General features: G+C 43.9%; 1 protein-coding gene across 1 annotated transcript in view; it reads left to right on the top strand.

The window, feature by feature from the left end:
• Positions 1-8,493: 8,493 nt before the first annotated feature.
• Positions 8,494-19,751, top strand: part of LOC148543005 (uncharacterized) — a 189,576-nt gene continuing 178,318 nt past the window's right edge. Inside the window, exons 1-2 of the mRNA XM_088460606.1 lie at positions 8,494-8,622; positions 12,840-13,018. Of these exons, the coding sequence (XP_088316732.1) occupies positions 8,494-8,622; positions 12,840-13,018 (308 nt within the window). The remainder of the gene's footprint in view (positions 8,623-12,839; positions 13,019-19,751) is intronic.

Genomic DNA, 19,751 nt, shown 5'->3' with positions numbered 1-19,751 from the left:
TCTCTTAACTTAACTTTCATCAATATATAATGACACATTGAAACACCCTACAGTCATCTGTGTCAATATTTACTTATTTTTAAGTTATGTTTATTATGTAAGGGGTTTTTATATATAAGTCGCAGGCTGACGTGCGCAGTTTAATTCAGCCCAGTTTAAAACTGTGTCCCTTATAATGAGGTGAAGAAAAGTTTTAGTAAAATGATACTATAATATATAAGGATGGTGCTCAGGTACTACCAGAAATGTGTCAATGGTGCATAACAAGTAACAAATATTTTGGCAATCAAATAACCAAAAATCTCTTTGGTGTCCTGTTATGAGGGTGGTTCAATAAGTAAGGTAACAAGACCTCTCATTACGTAAATTTATTAAACTTATACATATACGTATACATACTGTATAATCAGTAGTATGGCCTTGGTACAGATTATTTCCCCACATAGTCCCCATACTTGTCTAAGCATTTGTTACAATGGTACACCAAGGCATCTATCCCGGCATAGAAGAAATCAGTGTCAAGTGTCTGAAGCCAAGACATGACGGCTTGCTGAACTTTACAGTCGGTTGCTAATCACCTTCCACTCAGGTGCTTCTTTAATGGTCCAAAGAGATGGAAATCACTCAGTGCCAGGTCAGGGCTGTATGGAGGATGGTCCAGTACCTCCCAATGGTAGCTCCATAACACCATGCGGTTGACTGAGTGTCCTGGCATTATGGTGCAGCAAATACGACGCCTGTTCGCAGTAACCCAGGTTGTTTTCAATGAATTGCCCTCCTCAACCAGCTCAATGTGCCACAATAATAGACAGCATTCACAGTATTTCCCTTGATGAGGAAATAAACAAGAAGCATGATCTTGTGGTCCCAAAACATGGTCGCCATGACCTTCTTTGCTGATGGAGTTGTTTTGAATTTTTTTGAAGGCGTGGATATTGCGTTTTTTAATTTCATATAGGATTGTTTTGTCTCTGGTGTCACATGATGCCTCTATGTTTCATTGTCTGTAACAATACGCTGCAGAAACTGCACTCATGGTACCACATCAAGTACACAAGAGACAATCCTATCCGACTGGTTATGTGAACTTCTGTGAGTTGTTTCGGTACCCAGCGTGAACACTTTGTCTTGTACCACAGTTGCTCATGAATGCTGCTGTGCACGATACCCACTGTGATGTTCAGTTCATCTGCAACATGGTTAACTCGAATGCATCTGTCCTCCTGAATCAGACCTTCAATGTGGCACAAATTGTCATCTGTGATGGACGTGTTTGGCTGGCTGGATCGCTGCTCATCTTCAATGTCTGTCCTGTCATGAAAGTGCACCAAACCCAAACCCGTTTCCTTGGCATGACATTATCACCATACACCTCGACTAGTTGGCGATGAGTTTGGCTGATTTGCCCTTTAGATGCAGAAATCTGATCATACCGCAATGTTAGACCATGCTTACGCCAGCCCTGCCATCTTACAACTGATGTTGGGACAGTATGACTGATATGAGGCGCAGTCTAATGGCCGTGAGGGAAATCAGTGGTCTACCTGTTCTGGCTTGGTAGGAAATTAGAATGAAATAAAGAACATTACACACGAGAGAGATGGTTATTGATCCACCCTTGTATAATTGTAATGCTGACTTAAGTCTTGATTGTTTTTTCTCTGTCAGACTCATCTTTTTGAGACAAAAAACAAATAAGAAAGCTGCAAAAATACAATAGATTTTTGACAACCCTGTTGTGTGTTTGAAGCCCTTAAGATTTCCAAGTGCCTCAGCATATAAATGTCTCTATGCAATCTACTAAACAAAGCTATAAACAATTATAACTTATAATGACCCCATTTCACACTGAAGTATTTTTTTAAGTAAGCTTGTTTATTTCACTACCTATAATAGACAATTTATGTTTATTTTGTGTAGTCAATATTTTAGACTTACATCAAAAGGCCCATTTAAATCATTCTCCTTAAATGTGACTTCTCAGAATATTTTATGTGTCTGTTCCCTGTTTTGTTTGTCTAATATAATCAGTGTTGTAAATCAGACTCTTGCAGTGACATTGAATTAAAGCCTGTGCAATAGCATTATGGATGATTTTTGGAGCACTTTATTAAATGACATATTATCAAGATGATATGACAGCATTTAATTTTTAACATATATATTCAGATAATTTATTAGACAAATGGATAATAGAAAAGTAATACTAATATAAGATTTGATATTCAAGAAAAGAACAAAAGATACAGGGCCTGATTCAGAGCCGGACGCTATTTGTGCTCGCTCGTTCATTAAAAAGGGGTGGCTATTCAAATGAACCGTTCGCACTTTGCAGTCTGTTCACGCCTCTATGTCTGAACGAGCGAACAAAACTTGCGGTCGTAATTTTGAAAAAGATGCCCCCTGGCCGCTCGCACCATACGTCATGTCCGCTATTTAATAGATTAATCGAGTACATCAAACAGCGTATGAACTGCTCGCTATTCTTGTGGTTGGTTTTTCCTACCACAATCTTGCGAGCAGTTCTGACTATAAATCAACCAAGTGACGTGGTCAATGAAGCTCCTGTATTAATTATGCACACCCATAAAACGCCCGTTTTGACCTTTAAGCACGCCTGCGTTCTGATTTCCACTCCCCGTTTTCAAACACCTTCCCCTTTTACCACCCACATACGCCTCCTACTGTCACTGAAAATAGCAGGCATTCGCTATTTAGCGAACAAACGATTTTCGGCCGCACTGACTGGTTCGCGCATGCGTATTAAAATCCGTATGCATGCGCAGTTGTGCGAACATCGGTCGGAAAGAACGAGCGGCCGCTTACGAACGGCTCTGAATCAGGCCCACAGTTCCTCTGCCAAATTGAATAGAAACATACAGTATGTACAGATTTTTCTTTTAAGATGGTGCTATAACACATCCTTTTTGGTATACATTTGGGAAACCGGCTGCCTTAATACCGACAGCCGGCTTCCCGACTGTCATATCCCGGCGAGGGTGAAATTTAATTAACCACAAAACCTGTGTAAATCACGTGTCCCGACCTAAAGGGATGATATGGCAAGTCTAAAGGTGCGTATACATGGTATGATAAAAATGCACGATATGAATGATATAGATCATATTGTTATATCGTGCATTGTCATATCGTGCATTTTTCGGTTCCTCCAATGACCTGCGATGCGTGGGCACGTATGGACGATAAAGATATCGTCCATCGACCGTGCATGCAGGCCAACCTGGTCGATATCAACCAGGTTACTATGTCGATATTGACCAGCTGGCCATCGTTGGTGGGCTGGTGGTATGCTGGATAATCGATATCGATCATCCAGCACTCTGGGAAGGTGCAGCAAGATCGCTCAGCGATATTGTTATCGCTGACGATCATCCCGTGTGTATGCACCCTTAGAATAACTGAGGTGTTGGATTTTCTACAAGCAATTTTTTAAGAATTTGTGGTCATAATTTTTGTTATTGTTCACAAGGGTGTTTTTATTAATGGTAATAGACTATTGGAGTTTGTGTTTAATTTAGTTTTATAATGCACATTGCTGGAGGAGAAAAACACACACATAAAAAAATCTGATATTTAGATATACGTGCAACTTTTTTATTACTTCACTCAGCAGCAGTGTGAAAACTGTTTTTTATTTATATCTATTGTTTTAGTATTTTGGCATCATTCGCCAAGTCTCTAGCAATTGTGCCTGAAGCTAAAATTTAAAAGAAAAATTTTTTCTTCTCTCTTCATATTCCTCCATCACTCTCTGCCCCCTATTGACTTTTTCTTCCCTCCTCTCCCATTTTTCTGAACATTTTTTATTAACTTTAATTTAGAAGTCAGTCCCCCCTCCCCCAATGATTTTCACATTCAAGTATTTTTCCCCCAGCTCTCCCATGAATGTCTGTTTAAATCCAATGGAAGCCTGTACCCCAAAATCGCAAAGGATAGCTCTACTGGTAAGATCTGTCCTTTGCAAAGTAAGGAAATATGGGTTTATAACCCTGGAATACTTCTGCATGGACGTTGGCCAGCGCAAGCACGAATTGCAGGGGAACACTGAGTGGGATCCTATCGGCTTCTATTATGCAAAGCCATCTACAGATGGCAATGCCAAACGGGTCCAATCTCTGGAAAGTTTCCGGTGCTGCAGTCAAACCTCCGAAAACTGCATTTTCGGAGGTTTGACTGCATTCTTGGTGTTGATGCATCCCGACCATTGAGACCCGTCTTCTTCCTCTCTCCTAATTCATCCTTTCCCCTGAGTTGTCACATGGAAGCCTAAACCCCACATCCCTCCCCTCTGAGCTTTCTCACAGAAGCAATTTCCCCCTCCAGTTCCCCAGTACACTCATAGAAGCCTGTTCTCCCTAGTTTTCCGATAGACCTGCAGCTCCACCCACCCCATTGTTAATCCAACCCTGATCAGGGTCCACATAAGTAGTGTCTAAGAAATATGCAATATTGCTTATGATCTAACCCTTTGGTGCAAGTTTTGAGACTAGTAAATGGGATAGGAACTAGGGATCACTTAGTGAATAGCTTTGAGGAATACACCCTGGTTAGGGATAATAAGTGAGTGAATAGTAGTAGTGTTTTCAAATTGTTCTCATTCCAGAAAGGGAGCAGTAGAGGGAAATGAGCAATGTAAGCATACTGGACATTAACTAGCTGTATATCAAGCTAACACTGTGTCAAACCTTTACCCTCAGGCTTGATGTAGGTCTGTGCAACCAACAAGCAAGAATAGGTTAACAGCCACTAAGCAGTAAACAATTGTAATGTTAATTTAGATTGTGAGTTTTACCCACTGGGATTGGTTCAGGTCCTGCAAAGATTTAGACAGAGCACCGTCTGCTGTAAACTTGGTTGAAAGATGTGTTCAAGGCTGAATAGAAATATGATTTGAGCCTCAAATAGGCCTTGAATCTTGCTGGAAGCAGAAAACCCTGATAATTAGGGGGGGGGGACTGGCACCTCTGCTCCCCATTACTAGAGGCTAATTGAGTCCAAGGATGAGTTTGTTCTCAGTAGGGTCCAATCTACCCATGAATGGGCAGCAGAAGTTGAAACCTCTCAAGCAGACACTGCTTTTTAGAAATCATTACTATTATTAGGATGTTGCTCTCATTAGATCTGCCATCTCCCTCAGTGTCCAAACCATGCCCTTGTAGATTTTCTATTTAACATTATGAAAAATACAATTGATTATCTACTGGTTCAAAAATATATATTTAGTTATTTACTATAGTATTTTAATTCATTACAATAATTCAAACAATGTGCATATGCTTAAGTGAGTTTTAACATTTTAATTGTAATTTGCTATTTTGATTGTTGTTTATGAAGTATTGCCCATGTGGGGATTTTCTATTGTAATATAAATTTTGGCTTTTGAAGTACAGTACACTTCAGATAGCAATATTTTATATTTAATTTTCTTGATTGTATATTCATACCCATCCAGTTATTTTGCTGCCTGCTTGCGCACAAGATATTCTAAGTATAATAATATTGATTTCTTATTATCTACTAGCTGTTGGTCATCATTTATCTCTTATAGGGACATACATGGGAATAGTAAGAAGGATTTTCCCCTATGAGTGAAATAAACCATTATGATTTGTTTATAGACTTGTAGAAATTTATTAGCAAACTTACCCTTAAAATATTTTTTGTTGACAAATAAGTCAATGAGAATTATGAGATTAATATTTTTAGAAATAAATCCACTTTTTGCCCAACTCATATGAAAGGCTGTTTTGTAGAGTCTTTCTACAAAAGTACATTAGAGGACTTTGAAAAGTTAAAGAATGCCCCCATTATCCAAACAAATAGTCTCACTAAAAAAGTAAAAGAGATTTTAAAAGTCCCTTAAAGACAACAAGGAGAATTATTATACCTGCAGACAAGGAGGGTGGGGTGGGGCTATTGTGGTGTTAGATAAGATTGATATATATCCAAGTCCACCGATTCTAACACATACTGTACATCGAAAAAGATCAGTAACCATTTACCCAGGTGGATAGATAACATGTCCAAAGACCAATTAGTACGTTTACTTCAAAGCTGTTCCAACATCGACTTTTGTAACCTACAGGCCAAGGATATGATAGATAAATTTAATAGTAAAGGGTATGATATAAACAAATTAAATCAAACACTAGAGCATGTTAGACTAATGGAAAGAGAAATTTTATTATCGGAGGATAATATAAACAAAAAGAGAAAACAGAATTATGGGTTGAATTTCTGCACTAAATATAATAAAAATTACCGTAACATTGAAAACATTATTTGAAAAAATTGGAATATACTACTTAAAGACCCCTTATTAATAAATGTTTTATCAGCCAAACAAAATATGATCTACAGCAAAGCTGCTAATTTGAAAGATAGGTTGGTTTCTAGCGCATTGCCCGTGGATGGAATTAGATTTTAGCCAAAGAACAAAGGGTTTTATAGGTGCGGCGAATGTAAAATGTGCAAATCATGTAATGGAGATCACAAAACAACTGAATTTACAATTAACAATCATAGTGTAGAAATTACAGATTTTATTACCTGTCATACAAAATATGTTATTTATGTGATAATGTGCACACGCTCTTTGGTATAGATTGGTAAGTCCAAATGAGCTGTGAAAACCCGTTGGGCAGAACATGTGTGAAACATTATAAATGGGGCAGATCATCCTTTATTGCTCCATTTTAAAGAAACTCATAGTTGCTCATCAAAAGGACCTAAAAGTTTTGCTGCTATTGTACTACTAAAAGAAAATTGGAGAAATAATGACAGGGACAAAAGGCTGGCACAAACTGAAATGAGGTTGATATATGATTTAAACACTCTTAAATCGAAAGGTCTAAACTGATTTCGAAATCATATGGTTTATTTAATATGAAGTATTTTAGATATATACAGATTTAATATTTTTTTTTACTATACGGTATATTTATTTATATGTGTTATGAATGCTCTTTATGTTTCTATACATGTACTGAAAATCTGAGATATTCATGTATATACATATTGTGAATATGAAACATTTGATATAAATCTATGTATTGATTTTAGTTTTTTATATGATTTTAGGATGTAATATTGTTAAGAATGAAATTCTGCTGTTTATTTTGATACCTAGATATTTATTTTCATTATAGCTCCGGGATTTTAGTTTAAGTTTAAGGCACATGATATATGCACGGACATTACCTCACTGTCCGGAACACCTGACCATGTTGTTTTGCGATCACATGTTGTAAACAATTACGTCACTCCTGCAAAAGCTGAATAAGGAAGTTCCCTTCCTTTCAGCTTTGCACATGTGATCGTGCTGAGTCGTGATCACATGATCTTGTACTACAGCGCCTGTCACCATGCATTATAGCGTGGTGGATGTATTAAGATCGACCTCCGATGGGGATAATATAGGCACTCAAGTCAGACGTTTAACATTTTGTAAAGAGCCATGAAAAAGAGTATGCAATAAAATTTTTTGCACACCAACCACGAACACGTGGAAGATGCTGGATAAGTCCCTTTTTTCCAAAATAACTTTATCAACTGTGAACAAGATGGCGCTGTAATACACGTGTACCTGGACCTGTAACATTAGGGTAAGCCTTCTTTATGAACTTTTAAGGTTTATTGCTTTGATTTATAACTATTTTATGGTGTATCTTTTAACATTTCTTCGTCACTCAACTTGAAAAAGATGCCAGGGTGCGTCGAAATGCATAGAAAAAGTGATTTTGAGGTACCTTGTAGAACCTACCTAGGTCCCGTGTGATGTTCTATGTTATGAACACCCGGGTTTCATTCTGCTTGGATGTCATATATGAATGATTAACATCTGGTATGGACACATGTTGCCTATTTTATGGAAGCTTTTTTGTTTTAATAAATGGATACTATTTGATCTACACCATTAGTTTGTTTTCCTTCCATGTGTTTCATACTCAGAACTGTGGGCCCTGGAGTTACAAAGAAACCTATATAATCTCACTGATGTAAGCATACAAGTGAGCCTATATATTTTTACCTTCACTATACACAAAGGGTGTATGAATTATTCTGCTTTAAGTGCACTGGAAGGAAGATCTTTCCTTGGAACACTCCTGACTGTTTCATCATAAACATTTGGGTGTTTTTTCCTGGAATGTGTTTTTGAATTTTGATACAGTTTTTGTGCTTTGTTTTTTCTTTTCATGATATTGAACTTGCTGGAGGACTTTTTCACACCATTTATGAGGTTTTGGGTGAGACCAAAGAGTTTTTATTGTTATATCCAGGACTGTTTTGAAACCTTGCTGTACAGCGCATGATTTTAGGTGAGACTTTTCTGTACATATACTGTATGTCTATGATCTAGTGAATAATTTTTTGACCAATCTGCTGCTCTGACCTTTTTCTACACTCGGATCTTGTATATTATTTGTTTTCTGTAAGAAGGATCATATTGCTTATTTGGTTGACCAGGAATACATGAGCCTTATCATGGAGAGTCTCATTGATAGTTTTATTGGATTGTCTATCAGCCCACCCAAAGCTACAAAAGTTTTGAATGCAGAAAATCAAGCCATGTCAAATGGGAACAAAACAACTCTTCACCAAGTATTTTATAGTCATGAAAGAAAACTCCTTAGGAAAATGACTAACTTGCCGCTATCAATAGGAAAATGCCACTCAGGCACTCTTAACGCCATAATAGGCTGCTCAGGAGCACTGCTTCCCGCCAAAGCTCGGCTAATTAAACCGAGCCCTGCCAACCATCTAGAGATTTACTTCAAACCTCAAGGAAATAAAAAATTAACCATTCCAGGCTCAAGCCCAGGAGGTGCACTCCATCTGGCCTATAAAAACCATCCTCATATCTTAAACGTGGATGCTTGACCACGCGCCCTCCCAGTTTGGTGACAAACCTGGAGACTGCTGCATTGACCTTTCTATGCACCCTATCCAATGCTGCACCCCCTTGAGACCATCTCCAAAAATGCCTGGGCACTATATCAGACCAAACTGACACCTGACCATCTCTCTATGATTGTCTGCCAATCCTGTCTAATTGTATGAATGAGCTCAATGCCTTTGCAAGTGCCTAAGTCGTTGCCTCCAAAATGAACCACTAACCAGTCCGGGATTCCAAATCTAGCCTCCGCCAACCACAATGCATTTAGAAGGCCGGACCAGCGCATTCTGTACCTCTAAAACCAAACCACTGCACCTTGCTAGCACCTAACAAATTACTGGCTTGAAAAGCTAAAGGATGCCTGCTAGCCCAGTAAATGTATGAATGACCAATTAACCACATCCAACAATTAGCAATCCTAGGAGTACATGCAAAAAGGTTAACCACGTCAGAATTGGTAAAATATGAAACGACCTAGCCAATGGAAGGAAAACAATAGTTGGCTAACCCAGATGAAGGCAAAAAACATAAAACCTCTGCGAGGATAAAACTGAAAAGCCCCTCAAACTACAAAGTGGCAGTAGGCAGAAGGCCCCTGGGTTCCCCAACAAACTCGCAAGGAGCACCGGTAATAATGCAGCTTATCCCCCGTGCAAATAAGTTTTATACGCTGAAATTTCCAACACCCTAATTGCTTTAAAGTGTCTACTGGAGCGCCTGCAGCTGCCGCGCATGTTGCCGCCCCAATTCTAAACTAGTGAGTACCAAACTGATCTAAAGGCAAGTCCAGCGCAAACAATTTTGAAAAAACATTGTAAATTGAAATCTAGATAGTGGAGTCCAATCAGCATGGACGAGCCACTGAGCACCACAAGGTGGGCACATGCTGTTAAATTGTTCGGCCAAAACAACCGAATTGAGGACACCGTCCGCTTGCGCCGGAACTGAAATCTATTTCCCCTTAGCTAACTGATCAGTTTTAGATTTGTGAATGTGGCACAAAATAAGGTCCTTCTTAACCACGACGTTATTAAAAAGCAAACCCGACGATGTAGAGGTCTTATTAAGCGCCACCAATTCCCCAATTCTAAATGCCCCGAAATAGGCTAAAGAGAATGACAAACTAAGAAGAGTCGCTTCATACTGGTCCGCTGGAACCCCTGAGACTGCTATGATAAGCTCCCATAAGAGAACAGGATCAATAGGCCGCCTCGTATCAGCCGAAAAAAATGCGTTCCTTCGCCCAACCCCTCATTGCCTTAATTAACAAAAAGGATTTTGTGGGGTCTGTCTCATCATGTAATTTTGAAAAATAAGCAATACTGGACAGAGCAGCCAACATGGCAGCTTTAGAACTTCCCTGCTCATGCCAATCCCAAACGAAACGCAACAGGCAGTCTTAAATCAGCTTACCTCCCTCACTCACAGAGGCTAGGAAGCCTTGCAAATCCTTCCAAGCCACCGAATAAGTCCTCAGCATACTTGGGGCTAACGACATCAATGCAAGTCCTTCGATGCCGGCTCAAAAATCTGCCAGATATGCGGAGGACAGGATAAGCCAAATTCACTAGCGTATGGGGCGAGAGCCCTAAATCTACCCCACTGAAAACGAGAAGGCATCAGCAATATTGTTCTCCACACCCAGAACATTGCGTGCCCGGAATTCAATATTTTTGCGCAAACATAAAAGGGTTAGATGCCTCAATAAATGCATAAATGCAAAACTGGAGGAGATTCCGCCCTCTGATTATTGATGGCGTACACCACCCCCAAGTTATCACACCAAAAAACAATACTCCTATTTGTAAGCTTATAGGAACATAGTTCTACGGAGACTAGGACTGGAAAAAGCTCAAACAGCAGCTTGCTCGCTGTTAAACCGTGCTTCCTCCACGATTCGGGCCAAGGTTCTGTGCACCATTCACCTTCCAAGAATGCTCCAAAACCTAACAAACCGGACGCGTTGGTGAATAACTGGAGTTTGCAATTGTCTACCGATGCCGAAAGCCATATTCGCACGCCATTAAACTCCCGTAAGAACAGCTGCCACACACATAGGTCCTCCCGCATGTTTTGCGATATGCGAATCAGGTGGTGAGATTTTTTAACACCCGCCGTGGAACGTTCTAAACAACGACAAAAAACCTTGCCTGTAGGTATCACTCTGCAAGCAAAATTCAAAAGGCCTAGAAGAGCTCCCCTAACTTCCGTACCTTTTCTAAAGGTAAACGGCAGAGACCTAACACCGTATCGATCTCTGGACCTGATTCAGACCTGCTCGCTCGGATGTGGTCGCTCGTTGCTGGGCGATATTTGCATTCTGCGTATGCATCACATTGCGCATGCGCGAACCACTGCGACAGATCAGGAAGCACTCGCTCGCTCAGCATAGACAGCACAGTTGAATGAGTGACAGGAGAGGCCGTTTGTGGGTGGTAACAGGGGCAGACCACTCGAAACGGGGGAGTGGAAGTACGAACGCAGGCGTGCCTGTGTGTTTGAATGCCGTTTCATAGGCATGCATAATTAACAGGCCGTGTCATAGTACACGTCACCTGGTTGTATTTCACACTGAAGTTATCACAGTGCTTGTGGCCAGGTATAGTCAACCTAAAGCACTGCGATCACATCCGATGGTGCTCAATGTACCAATGGTTTCATGCACTTCCTGGAGATGACGTGCGCAAGTGGGTGTCTTGTGAATGGCTGGTGGAAGTCTGCATACACAAAGTGTTCACTCGCCAAGACATAGTGGGCATGCTAATGCCTTGCTGTGCAATAGCCTGCCTTGCTGGGTGCGCGCTGGATTTGCATACACTGGGAGCGAGCGATCGCATTCTAGCGAGCAGGTCTGAATCAGGTCCTCTATTCCTAGGTGGGACAAAGGAGTAGTCGGGCCTTCCATTTTATCCGAAGCGATGGGAACCCCTAGAACGGTAAATAATGCTTGTAAAGAAAAAAGTAAATCGCTGCAAACCGAACTTCCCATTGGACCCACCAACAAAAAATCATCCAGGTAATGGGCAATTCCTCTCTGACCTGTACCCGCCTGCACGCACCATTGCAAAATCGAACTAAATTTCTCAAAAAATGAACAGTAGATGGAACAACCCATTGGGAAACATTTGTCGATGTAATACTGCCCTGCAAGCTTAAAACCCATATATTTAAAGGAATCGGGGTGAAGGGGCCGAAGTCTGAAGGCGGATTTGATATCCACCTTTGCTAAAATCGCCCGCCTACCGAAACCTTGAATTATTGCGAGGGCCTGCTCGAATTACTGGTATCTCACTCTGCAATCCTCTGCATCTAGAGCCTCATTGACCCACCCTCCCTCCGGGTAAGAAAGGTGCTGAAGTAATCTAAACGTGCCCTGTTCCTTCTTAGGAACCACCCCTAATGGTTAGATGCACAGATCTTTCGTGGGGGAAGAGGAAATGGGTCCGCACATGCGGCCCAATTGCACCTCAGCAGACACTTTACGCGTGGCCATGTCCGGATGCTCCCTCACAGGCTGCAAGTTCCGTTTGGAGACCACATAAATATCGTGAGTTAGAGGTAGACGAAAACCATCGAGCAAAAAAGCTGCCTGCACCTTGAGCGGATAGTGGCCTGACCACTTCTCCAACTCAGCTAAATTGATGGGCGACTGTGCCTTACTTAGAACCGCTGCACTGCTCCCCGCGGTGATCTCCCCTGCCTGCCCCGCATTTCCAATGCGGGAGCAGCCCTTGGCCAGATGAACGCTACCGCTCTGCATGTAGATGTGCCGATATCTGCAACCTGCATCTCTGCTTCATTGGGCATTATTGAAAGCATAACATTTCCTGCGACCGACCCCTGCTGAGGTGGATTGCACTGGAAAAGGTTTCCTGGCCATGCCTGCATCCGTGGGCGCTTTGGTTTGCTGGTTGACTTCCAGCCAGACTTCGACGTCTTTGAAGTCAAATTGCAATACATCCTGACCTTCCTGTTTTTTTCTAAAGGTTTCGTCATATTGATGCCACGCATTCCCTTTAGCCAAGTTACACATGTCCTGGACTATTTGCATGTACTTCAATACTTCAATACATTCATGTATTTGCCCAGCCTGGTTTCCAAGTAACACGCTGCAAAAACATACATGCCGGCAGGGCTGGATTAAGGTCTATTGGGGCCCCTGGGCAACAAACATGTGGGGACCCCTATTAAATGTGACAAACTGGGGGTATGCGCAATGGGGACCTTATGCAGAGCCCCCAGTAGTGTCAGTGCCCACAGTGGTAGTGCCCCGTATGCAGTGCACCCAGTAGTAGTGCCCCTTATGCAGTGCCCCTATGCAATACTCCCATTAGTAGTGCCCCCTGTAGTAATGCCCCCTGTATAAATCACCCAGTAGTAATACCCATGTAGTTGTGCCCCCAATAATAATGCCCCCAGTAGTCATTCCCCCTTTAGTAGAGCCTTCTGTAGAAATGCGCCCACCACGGCTTGAATTGACAACACCTCAGTGCTGACTGTGATCGATCCAACTTGCGGAGCCATGGAATCTACAGAAACAGGAATCTGAGGTCTCAAAATGACAGAGTGAGGGGAGGGCAGAGGTGGAATGGCTACCGCCTGTGGAGCGGGAGGTGGCAGTGGGTGTTGTGGAGCAGGAGCAGTGGTTGGTGGGAACTGGTGTAAGTGGCAATGGTGGGACCAGCGAGAGCAAGCCCACAGGGTTGGGGGGGGAGGAAACTGCTGGTAAGGCTGTAAAAATCCTGCAGTCCCCAGAGTCTTGGGTGGGAAAACCAGGTATCAGGACATACTGCGCTTGCTGGAACACTGGGTGGGGCAGATAAGTAATGAGGCGCCAATGAAAGGGGCATGTTATGCTGCTGCCCGGTACCAGCAAAATAAGGGGACCAATGTATATGCATTAAAGGGGAGGTATGCATTACCTGGGCATGCTGGCACCTGGGGTACAAATGGCCAATTTGTGAAACTGCTGGAGAGGGAGGAGCAGAATATCCCGCCACCATGAGTGTACTGGGTGGCTTGGGCGAAACAGAAATGGCTGGGGATGGTGAGCCTCTGGGGCCGAATAAAAGTGGGGAATCTCCCCTCATGGAGATGTGCCCCCCTGCTACTAAAGCAGAGGGAGCGGGGGAGGGATTGCTGTGGGGGACCCAGCTGCCACTCAGGGTTGTAAAATGGCCGCTGGGGCCTGGTGGGCATGGCCAAGCACCGAGGATGGGCACGATGCTCCCGGGGCTGGGGATAGCTGTTCAGCATGGCGAGGGGCACCTGACCTGCTTGCAGTGCCCCCAGCCAGCCAGGTAGTGAGGGCGGAAGGAGCGGGGGATGGAGCGCTGGTGCCGGGACCCCCGGCGAGCGCCCGTGGGTGAAGCCAGAGCCACGGAGGTAAGCAGCCTGGCTGCTTCTATGAGGTGGCGGGGGGGCACTGATCTGCGAGGACGGGGCATGGCAGTAGGCCAGGCAGGCTATGGGTGACAAGACGGGGCATGGCAGTAGGCCAGGCAGGCTATGGGTGACAGGAAGGGAAGGGAAGGAAGCGAGGAGGCTGAATTGGGGGAGGAGAGAAAAAAGGAGGAGAAGGATAAGAATGGATGAGAAAATTCAAATGAAAACAAACAAAACAGTGCAGAAAAACAGATTGGAAAGAGGGTGTGATACTCAGCCAGCCTTGAAAAAACTGCCAAGAGGAAGATGACTCCTCAAAACTGGCAATTTATAGGACTAGCAGAGGCCTTGCCTCCTGCTATGCTTACTATAGGCTTATAATTTGACTGACAGACTCACTAGGTACATCCTCTATCCTTTAACCCCCTAAATGAACAAACTAGCAAAACTAACAAAACAGGGTGCTTATCTTTCCTCAAACTTATTCAAGTATTCTGAATCTTTTCTTTTTGTGGTGCCCTGGAATGTAGTGGGAGATACAGAATATGTCTATGTAATAGCATCGAAAAGGTGGGATTATCCTAACTGGTGTGACTCCATAGCAGACATTTTCTTATAGGGTTTCTTGTAGGTTGTTGCAGAGTATCACCACCAGAGAGAGTTTAGGTTCACCCCTGACAGAAACAGGACTGAGACAAAATGGTGCATTAAACCAAACAACTTTTAATGTGTCAGACTGAGATTTTTGCTAAAATCTTTCATAACTAACATCACAACTCACCACATCAGTTCACACAACATTTAACTGCACATACAGTATAAACAGTAAAGGAAATTGTGGTAACATAGCCCCTAAACTACAATGGCTATTGGCGCCTAGTAATGGAATAGCTATTCAAATGGATCTTAATACACTTCCTATTTTAGCAGTCCTCAGATACCTATGGGGATGTTTTTGCAAATGGAAATGGAGCTACCACAGCAGGCATCTGCTGTGTTCGCCTCTTCTTACATTTAGGGATAAATTTACTAAGAATCGTGTTGGTCCAAGATTGCAATCAAAGGGGTAAATTGCCATTTCTCCAAACACAGGAATTTACTATGAAAAAAACAGGGGTATTTTCTGTATCTTTAGAGGTGACCATGGCCGATTTTGAAGTTAAAATGCACCCGAAAATACAACTAGAAATGAATACACCATCATCTGAACTCAGCAGTACTTTCCCTAGACAGAAATACAATACGGCAAATTACCAAAAATCGTGATTAGAATCACGGGTGTAATAGAACCAAACACGGTGTAAAAATAGAACTTACAAACAGACCCTTTCCTGAGCAGCGTATCTAGCAAAAACATACACAGATCAGTGTGATCTATGTATGTTTCTGATGTTTGGGGTTCAATAAATGGTTAATTTTTTAAAAAAAAATTATGTGTATCCCCCCCTCCCCAAAGCGTAACCAGCCCCAGGCTCCTGAGCCAGTCCTGGTTCTAAAAATATGGGTAAAAATGCGTTGGGTTCCCCTATTTTTTAAAAAACAGCATCAGACTCAAATCTAACCAGGGTGTAATGCCACAGCTAGGGGACCCTTTCACCAGGTCTCCCCAGCCAAAGCAATAACACCCCAAGCTAAATTGGCTGTGACCCACATGCTGTTTACTGTCAGCCAGGTCACAGCCAATGAGTGGTTGCTAACTATAGAGCGGCCTCTGATTGGCTGGCAGCCCTGGAGAATGACAGAAACCACGTGGTCTCTGTCATTCAGCGCGGTAGAGATGTAAGCTTTAACACATACATCTCTACATATCTGATATGGATCGGGTACTCGAGTTTTTTCTTTTTGCCACAACCCGTGGAGCCTACAGGAGAAGGGGACCAAAGCTACGCTAGGAGGCTTTAGCTTTGCACAGGTAAACCCATGGGAATTCTACTGGGGACGTGAACATCTGGCAGAAGGTAAGTATGTGTGAGTGTGTTAGGTATGTAATAAAGTTTTAATTTCTACGGGGTGTGTGTACTGTCTTTACTATTTTTTTAAAGTGGGGGTATGGGTACCGGCCACCTGCTGGCACTTGTAGTTCCACAAGTGTCAAAGGGCAGGCATGCTGGCACCTGTAATTCTACTGTAAAAAAACAATAGTATCATTCTAATTTTCACACTATTACCCCTGCACCCATTGACCAGGGGTGCAGGGAAGAGCCCCGGGCTTCAGCATAAGCCTGGGGTGCTTGGGAGAGGGGGGACCCATTTATTGGAAGGGTCCCCACCTCCCCTGAGATCCCCAGCTTGTGCTGACTAGCTTGGGGTGTTAATGCTTTGGCACGGGGAGACCCAGTGAAAGGGTCCACTGGCTATATTTGAGTCTGGTGCTGGGTTTAAATATAGGGAGAACCTCACGCATATTTTTCCCCTGTTTTTCAAACTACGACTGGCTCTAGGAACCCAGTGCTGGTTCCTAAAAAACGGGGGAACCCTACACGTTTTCCCCCCCATATTTTTAGAACCAGGACTGGCTCAGGAACCCAGGGCTGGTTATGTTTTTGGGGGGAGGGGAGTCCACGTCATTTAAAAAAAAAGAAAATTAACCTTTTAGTTACACACACACACACACACACACACACACACACACACACACACACACACACACACACACACACACACACACACACACACACACACACACACACACGCGCGCAACCTGCTCGTATCTCAATGATATGTGCAGGCTGCATGTTCAGGAGGGAAACTATCACCTACACCATCAGGAAACACGATCCTGAAAAACACGGGAGCTTGGTAAAATCCCAAATTTATTTTAACAAAACCCTCCTAATTCTGATCGTTCCTTTTTTCATGTTTAAAAACGGACAGACACGGACATGACACGATTCTTAGTAAATTTACGTCTTCCTCAGGGTGAATTGAATATCCCTTCCTACCGGATTCTCTCGTCTGATGCCATCTCTTGATCACAATTATATAAGTGTGCATTTGTGACATGTGGGTGAGCCAAGATGAAGCCTTTTTAGAAAGCTAGACTGTAGACACAAGTTTTGTATGATTTGTGGATATAAAAAAAGTTTTTTTTGTGTTGCACTAGCTCATATCCTATTTACATGCATTAAAACATGGGAACCAGTAAAACTTAAATCTTATACAGATGACACAGGAAAGAGATATAAATATAGGGCCTGATTCAGACCCACTCACGAGCAGCTGTCCGCTCACAAGTGGGTCGATGTTCTGGACTGAGCATGCGCACGACGGAGGGAGCTCCGTCGTGCGCATGCGCCAGACGCGACGAGCGAAGGAAAGTCCTTCGCTCGTTGTGTCTGATCAAAGGGGGCGTGCTGTCGATGTTGATTGACAGCACGCCCCCTTTGGTAGGCGTGCCGGGGGCGTGCCTCCCTGACGGGGGCGTTCCCACGGGAACGCCTCCCGTCAGAAGCCGGCCCACTGACATCACTAGTGATGTCAGTGGGAGTGATTTTGGCTCTGATAGAGCCAAAATCACTCCGGAGCTTGCGGTTGAAAACCTCAACCGCAGGCTCCGGCTCGCAGTTTCGATGGTCGCGATGGTCACGACCATCGCGGCCTTCAAACTGCACGCTCGTATAGCCTGTGGGTGGTGACCCACAGCTATACGAGCGTCCAGGAGGACGCTCCATTCTCATGGAGGCCAGCCCTCATTCAGAGCGTGCGCTCTGCTCAGAGCGTACGGCTCTGAATGAGGGCCATAATGTAAAAAACACCACAGGTGCACAATATACTGTACATCTTTTGATAGATGTTAGGACCAGAGATGTGCGCCGACCCTCATGTTTTGGTTTTGGTTTTGGATCTGGATCCCCCTGGTTTTGGATCTGGATTGGTTTTGCCAAAACCTCACCTCCATGTTTTGTTTTCGTGTTTTGGTTTTGGATCTGGATTTTTTCTTAAAAAAAAATCATAAAAACAGCTAAAATCACATAAAATGGGCCTGTTTTTGTTCCAACAGTATAATTAACCTCAATAACATTTATTTCCAGGAATTTCCAATCAATTTTGACCACCTCACAATATTATTTGCTTCATCTAGTTAAGCCCAAAAGGTTGCATCCAGCTAGCTGGCTGACTAAGCTAAGTGACACAGTGGGCGGCACTAACATGTGGCAGTTCAGTTTCTAATTTCCAACACGGATACAGTGTGTTATACAGTGTGGGTTGGATACACCAATAGTGCACTTCCTGTGACAGGGTACCGGTGAATGTCAGCAGTGCGGGGGTGCCATAGGTGTCTTTAGTGCAGGTTTGCTGGCTGTGTTGGCAGTGCGGGGGTGCCAGCAGTGTCTTTGGTGCAGGTTTGCTGGTTGTGTCAGCAGTGCGGGGGTGCCAGCAGTGTCCTCAGTGCAGGTTTGCTGGCTGTGTCGGCAGTGCGGGGGTGCTAGCGGTGCCTTTAGTGCAGGTTTGCTGGCTGTGTCGGCAGTGCGGGGGTTGCTGGCAGTGTCCTCAGTACATGCAATGGCAGTGCTGCGGTGCTGGCAGTGTTCTCAGTGAAGGGTACCGGCAGGTTTGCTGACTGTGTCGGCAGTGCAGGGGTTTTCTCAATGCAGGGTGCCGGCGGTGTCGGCAGAGCGGGGTTGCCAGCGGTGTCCTCAGTGCATGTGTGCTGACAGTGTCGGCAGTGCAGGGGCGCTGGTGGTGTCCTCAGTGTGGGAGTGTCGGCAGTGTTGGAGTCGCTGACTGTATCCTCAGTATGTGGGCAGCATTGCAGGAGTGTCGGCAGCGGTGGTATCGGCAGCGGGGAATGATGCCAGTGGGGGTACTGGCGGTGTTTGCAGCGGGGGGTGCCGGCAGTGTCAATCGGCGGGGGATGGCGGGTGCCATCTTCTTTTTCCCTCTCTGTATGCATTTTCAATGGGCTAAACGCTGATTGGCTGAGAGCCGTGACAGGCGGCTCTCTCAGCCAATCAGCATTAAGCCCGCTCAAAACAAAACCTTGCGACCCGACAGCGGTGTCGCGGGGTCGAGAGGTTTTGCCTCGGGTGAGGGATCCTGGGCAGGCAGGGAGATCCGTGCTTCGCTCGGATCGCCCTGGATCCTCGAAATTTGGGTGAGTTCGGATCTCTGAGATCCGTACCCGCTCATCTCTAGTTAGGACTCACTTGGTCAAGAGACATCTTGGATTACCCTTACAAGTGTGAATTTCAAAGAAGTGATGTAGAAGTGGAATGAAACAGTAGCTGGTTTATTATACACTTGTGGGTAAGACAGAGACCAGGGTTTACAGAAGATAATGATAACACAAACACCTCAATATAAGACATCCAGGAATAACACAAGACTGCAGACAGAGGGCCTGATTCAGACCCGCTCGCGAGCACTATGCGCTCGCAAGTGGGTCGATGGTGGCCCAGTGCGCATGCGCAGAACGGAGTCAGCTCCATCATGCGCATGCGTGAGACCC

Source organism: Taudactylus pleione, unplaced genomic scaffold (assembly GCF_031769625.1).
Source record: "Taudactylus pleione unplaced genomic scaffold, aTauple2 ptg000007l, whole genome shotgun sequence".
Classification (NCBI taxonomy): Eukaryota; Metazoa; Chordata; class Amphibia; order Anura; family Myobatrachidae; genus Taudactylus; species Taudactylus pleione.
The sequence above is the reverse complement of the archived record's forward strand: the minus strand, read 5'-3'. Positions and strand labels throughout refer to the sequence as shown.